Genomic DNA, 6,031 nt, shown 5'->3' on the forward strand with positions numbered 1-6,031 from the left:
GATTTCTTTGCCATTTGGGAATTAGAATTTAGCTGCCAAAGAGACCTTTGGGTGGGTGAGCCAGCCTGCGGATCATGGCTATAAATTTTGGCATAGTGATCCGTACCGGTTTTGTATGTCTTCAATCCTAATACCTGGTCAATGGAATGATACAGATCGGGGGTAAATATGTTAAAAAACTTGTTATTTTAGAAAAGTCAGAGATATTTCTATTTGATATAAACGATTTGATGTCGATTCATATCGATTTCATATTGATTTTTGGTATGGTCGATACCCAATCTGATACTGTGCACTAAAACCATGCTTCGGATGTAAGTGGCTTAAATGCATAGTAACTCTTGATTCATGCAGCCATTCATAGTTCTTTCCTCATACAATCTTGACTTAGACGACTGTAAGAGAACGGTGGGCCACTTTTATGTTATTTTACTTCATATCTATGGTGGGTAGGGAGAGGGAGAGAAGATGCAGAGCCAAAACCAATGGTGGTGTAGCTGTAAGATTAAAATGGACACATCCATGTCATCTAGACTTGTAAAAAGGTTGAAGGTGATCTCTTACACATTAAAAAAAAGAAAAACAAAAAAAGTAGAGGGTGGTTCTCTACTTTCTCATTTGACAATAACTGATTGACTTACTGGCTTTCCTTTATAAGGAATTTGGAATGATAAAAACTTGGACTTTCCTAGCATCAAAATCTTTCAATGCACAGTGTTTTTTGGGAAATGAAGTCATTGATACGTGGCTTCTAGCACAAGGATTTTTCGATGACCATGCTTCTTAGGAACAAATTCATAGGCTCGTATGTTCAAAGCCAGACTGACTACTCCAAAAGCATTCACACCTGACTCGCTCACGATGGGCTCAAAGGGTAAATCCGGCTTCTAATATTTACGTGGGTTACAAAACAATGCCACATTTTATCATGGACCCGAGTTTGTCTGAACCAAGGGAATAAAAGAATTCAAAAGAAAAAATTAAAAAAAATTTGAACTTGCAAAGAGAGATAGATATAAAAAAATCATTATGCAATTATGAATATTGTCTTATCATGTTTTTTGTATTATTTTCTTCCTTTACTTTCTATTGGCTGCCAAACATAGCCTAAGCGAAGGCTTAGTAGAAAAAATTGGTCTGATCAGCTGCTTTAGATAACATAATCAACAAAGATCTGGCCTACAATATACGTGGTTGAATCAATCCTTGCCAAAGGTGCGAAGCATTGAATGATTCGTCAAAACCCAATTTTTAAGTTAATTCTTAGGCGATGGAGAAGGTAAGCCAATTGATGTGGGAACAAAGTCAAATCAACAATTCAAGTTCAAGGAACACTTGGACTTTCCCTTTAGAACTTAATTGGGGCCTTGACTATTCCGAACACCCAAAGGGTCTCTCTCTCTCTCTCTCTCTCTCTCTCTCTCTCTCTCTCTCGCTCGCAATGGTTCTATGGTGTTGCAATATATGGTTTGCTGTAACATTCTTATTGGCCTTAATTACAAGAAAAGCGCTCAACTAAAGCAAATATACGATATTTTTTGCGTCTGTAATTTTTTGCTGCTTCTAAAGTTTGTTTTTAGGAATAGTAAATCTTTACCGTCACTAAATATTCACAACTTAGGTTTAACAACCTTGTTGTTTTCTGCCTCTAAAACACGATAAAATTTTATTACCACTAGTACTATCCTCTCTGAGGCGGTTATATAAACTACAACTAAAAGTTCCCTCTTACAATTTATAAAATCCCATCGCCTCTAATAAACGTTTTTTATTTTATTTTTTTAAAATAAGGAGGACATTTTACTGACTCCACAACTGCATGAACATAGTCATACCGTAGTTGAATGAGAACTATTCAATTGTCGGTGAAAGCAGTGAAGAGCATTAAACACCCTATGTGAGTGGCCTAAGGTGTGCCTAGTGGGAGTAGAACTTAGGAAGTCTGAGTTTACGACTCGTTCAAAGGTTGTTGCTCACCAATTGCGCTACCCCCTTGGGTTAATAAGGAGGGCATGCTATCAGGTTCTCTAGGAATAAGGTATGCTAGCGTTTGTTGATCATTTGTACCCGTTGTCTTACATAACCTATCCACCATTGCCGCTCTATAGTCCTACTTCTTCTCCTTCTCCTTCTCCATCTCCTGCTCCCACTTCCAATTGCAAATTCGATCAATCTTCATTCTAGATCCCACTATTTCCCCTTTTCTTCATTGGGTTCCATTTATCCATGGTTGAATCAATCAAAATTAGGGAAAGAAGGTGAAAATCTGTAGCAACCATGGATTTTGTTTTCGGTATCGGAATTGGGATAGGTCTATGCCAATATCGATCCGATCCGGATTGGTATCGAAGAGGATCAGTGTGTATCGGTCACTGGGATCACTTAATTGTTATTTTTTACCACTAATATGTATTTTTTATTTTTTTGTTATTATTATTTTTTTAATGTAAGTGTGTAAAAACTAACATTTATTTGTAGCTAAGCTAATAACATAAGTGATTCATCTCACAAAAAAAAAAAAAAAAAACAAAGGCTTACCGATCATAGAAACATTGTCAACAGAAACACAAGAAAACATTCTAAGCTAGAAATACTTTGTTTTTGGAACTGAATGGCTGAAGAGTGTAAGAACTCCTTCCCAATTTCAACTTCATGTCATGAAATTTGTGAATGATGTAGTGCTCTTGACTTGAAACTATGTAGCAGTGGTTGGACTCCATGCTTCCAAACTTTGTTGAGGAAGGCTCAGTGAAGCAAACTGTGTTCATCGTTCTCCACAAGAGATTGAAGAGTTCTAGGAACGGGTGGTGTGCTAACCTCCACTATCCCTTCTAGTATCTGAACCACCAGACCCATTGATGGTCTATGAACTTCGTTATCTTGAATGCACCAAGAAGCAACTTTACAAGCTCTGTCGAGTTCTGCAAGATCAGCATTACCTTCTAGCCTATAGTCCAAAAGGCCGAGGATTTCTCCTTCTTCATTGATTTTACTTACTGCCAAAATAGGAAAGAACCCAACCTTCATTCCATCAAAGTGATCCGAGTTTCTCCTCCCCGATATAAGCTCAAAAAGCATCATCCCGTAGCTGTAAACATCAGCCTTCGCAGTGATGGCCACACCCGAAATCCACTCTGGTGCAAGGTATCCTATGGTCCCTCTTATGCTCGTCAGAACTCGACTAAAATCCCGACCAACAAGCTTTGCCAGGCCAAAGTCAGCTACCCTGGGACAAAATTCAGCGTCTAAAAGAATGTTCTCGGGTTTGATGTCACAGTGTATGATGCATTCTCTGCACTTCTCATGTAGATAAGCCAATCCTCTAGCTGTTCCAAGTGCAATATGGAATCTCGTTTTCCAATCTAAAACCTTTGAGTTCATGTTTTCATGAAACAGAAGCGAATTTAAAGAGCCCTTTGGAATAAAATCATAGACCAGCAACCTTTTAGTACCTTCAGAGCAAAAGCCACGGAGGCGAACAAGATTAATATGTTGAATCATTCCAATCGTGCTTACTTCAGTTCGGAACTGCTTCTCCCCTTGACTGAGACCTTCAAGCTTCTTCACAGCTACAACAGTTGAGTCGGGTAAAATCCCTTTATAAACAGAACCAAATCCTCCTCCCCCCAACTTTTCGGAGAAGTTCTTGGTTGCAATTTTTAAATCTCTATATGAGATTGGAACCAAATAACCCTCAATTGCTTTTGAGGATTTGACTGAATTCCTAGTCCATATTAGAACCACCAGAAGACCCAAGAGGGATACAACCCCTGAAACAGCGCCCACAATAGCACCAGTAGCCGATCCCTTCTTGTTACTTCCAGAAGTAGAATTCTTGAGTTCAGAGGCAGCAAGTTTGAGATATAGGTCTCGTCCACCAGTCTCACCGGCTGAGAGCTGTTTCAGATTCAAGAGATCTCCTTCCCATACGGAGCAGCTACCATTATACACATAAGCATTACAAAAGCAGTCATTCAAGCAAGCCAATTCACAGGCTTGGGAACTCCCAACTGCCAAAGATTGCGGATTTATGGGCAATCTCATATTGGACAGTTCTAACAACTTATCTTTCTCCCCTTTCACAGAACCATTATTTACGCACTGCAGTGGGGTATTCCTCACGCACCCACCAGACCAATCACTTAGATTTAAGTAGTCTGTTGCGTAACGTGGACTGAAACCTGGCAAACACCTACAGAAAGTCGAAGTTTGCTGATTGCAGGAAGCGAAAGCCCCGCAAAGAGCAAAAACCTCACAGTTTTGTATCGGTTTAGCCCAAAAGGAATACCAACCGAAACCATCCAGCCAAGTAAGTTCCTTAATCTGGCCCCCCACATCAATAACAAGCCTAGAGATTAGGGAGGAGTTACGGAAATAATAAGTGAAATAGTTCTCCTTCTGGTTTGAAACATAGGAGTAAGTGAAATTGTACATAGAGCTATTTCTCATTTCAGGAACTAAGCTGAAAATATGACCATTCCAAGTCCCACTCGACCAGTACTTAACAGACCTATTCCACATTATGAAACACTCAAGGCTTCCAGCAGGGTCTAGTTCGAGAGAGAAAAGACCCGGGGCAGGATCCTCTGAATTCTTCCAGGATATGAGGGACTGTGACTTATTGGTGAGTTTGTTCCACCCCAGCTTTCCACCCGACAACCAAGTGTTTGTTGGGTAATCAAAACTCTCCCAGATTAAAACAGAGGAATTAGAGACATTTCTCAAAACAAGATTTCCGGAGTCAAGAAGTGCTACCTCAGTAGAATTCAAGGATGTGGAGGTTGAATTTGTCGACCAGATAATGGTTTTTGACGACTCAATGATGACTAGATTCCCATCCTCTAAGAGCTTCAGTTGAGAGGAATTCTTATCAGAGATGGGTTTGTCTCTGTTTGCCACCCAAACGATGGTCTTCTCTGATATCTTTTTGAACCAGATACCAATGTAGTAGTTGTTAGAGTTATTACCTGACGTGAAGAAACCCAATTCGAACTTCCCATCTCCTTCAGATACTATGGTTTCATCTCCAGAAATATATTCACCAACAGAGAGGGTGCCTGATCCTATAGAGAGACAGTTGCTAAGAAAGAAACTGAGAAAGAGGACAGAGAGGAAGAACCATGAACTGTTTCTCCCACCCATCTGTGCACACTGCATGCACAAGCATGAATATACAGGGTAGATATTTTAATAGAATACGAGTTGGAGGAGGAAGAGAAGAAGATAATATTTGAACAAGTCAAAGGATGGCAAAAGAAACACGAAGATTTGAATATACGAAGGGAAGAACATGAGAGGAGTCATCCCGGCTTGTCCAAGTACCTCTGATTGTCAAGAAACGTGCGATTCTACAGTTCTATATAATTGAGCCTCGGAGGAAGCCTCACCGTAGAAAAGAAGAAAATTGAGTTACTAACAACTAGATTTCTTTGAAGAAGATTGAAAACAAAAATGGCTTCTTGTGTGACGTAGTAGCGTAAAAGGCACTTCGGAGGCCTCCATCATTTTAGGACTATTACATAGGAACGAAATTTAGCTGTGGCCACTAGGTGCAAGTCTACAACCACTTTGGCAGTCAAAGAAATGAAGTCTTAATGGGTTGAAAAATAACAAAATCTATAGGGTATCTGTGACCCGGAGGGAGAAGTGAATTATCTGCAACCCAAGTAGCAGCAAATTTTTTTCATTACATAGATTCAATAAGAGAAATCCCTGTGGCACAAAGACTCCTAGCTAGCCAATTGGTCTCCCATATATCTTCTTTCCTTTCTTTACTTATCCATCTAGAGTTACTGTCTCATGTAAATTTTCTCCTTCTCTATCCCCTATCAATGGGATCTCTTTGTTGCATGCGATATCAATAAGATTCATCGAGTTTCACTCAATCTCTCTAAGGATTTTACATGGTATCAATGGGATGACTATGATATATATATATATATATATATTTTCTCCTTCACTACAACAAAATACATTTGTAGCTACAGATATTTAATTATGGTTTAAAAAGTTTGTTCCTTTTTTTTTTTTT

The 6,031-nt window shown here is 39.2% G+C and overlaps 1 protein-coding gene across 1 annotated transcript; it reads right to left on the bottom strand.

Moving 5' to 3' along the window:
• Positions 1-2,745: 2,745 nt before the first annotated feature.
• Positions 2,746-5,142, bottom strand: LOC122059073 (G-type lectin S-receptor-like serine/threonine-protein kinase At2g19130). Its single transcript, XM_042621772.1, has one exon. The coding sequence runs from the start codon at positions 5,140-5,142 to the stop codon at positions 2,746-2,748; it is 2,397 nt and encodes a 798-aa protein (XP_042477706.1).
• Positions 5,143-6,031: the final 889 nt, after the last annotated feature.

The sequence above is a fragment of the Macadamia integrifolia genome, chromosome 13 (genome assembly GCF_013358625.1).
Source record: "Macadamia integrifolia cultivar HAES 741 chromosome 13, SCU_Mint_v3, whole genome shotgun sequence".
In the NCBI taxonomy this organism is placed as follows: Eukaryota; Viridiplantae; Streptophyta; class Magnoliopsida; order Proteales; family Proteaceae; genus Macadamia; species Macadamia integrifolia.

What these genes read in the sequence shown, in the direction of transcription:
- LOC122059073 (XM_042621772.1), bottom strand. Translation starts at nt 5,142, where the DNA reads ATGGGTGGGAGAAACAGTTCATGGTTCTTCCTCTCTGTCCTCTTTCTC.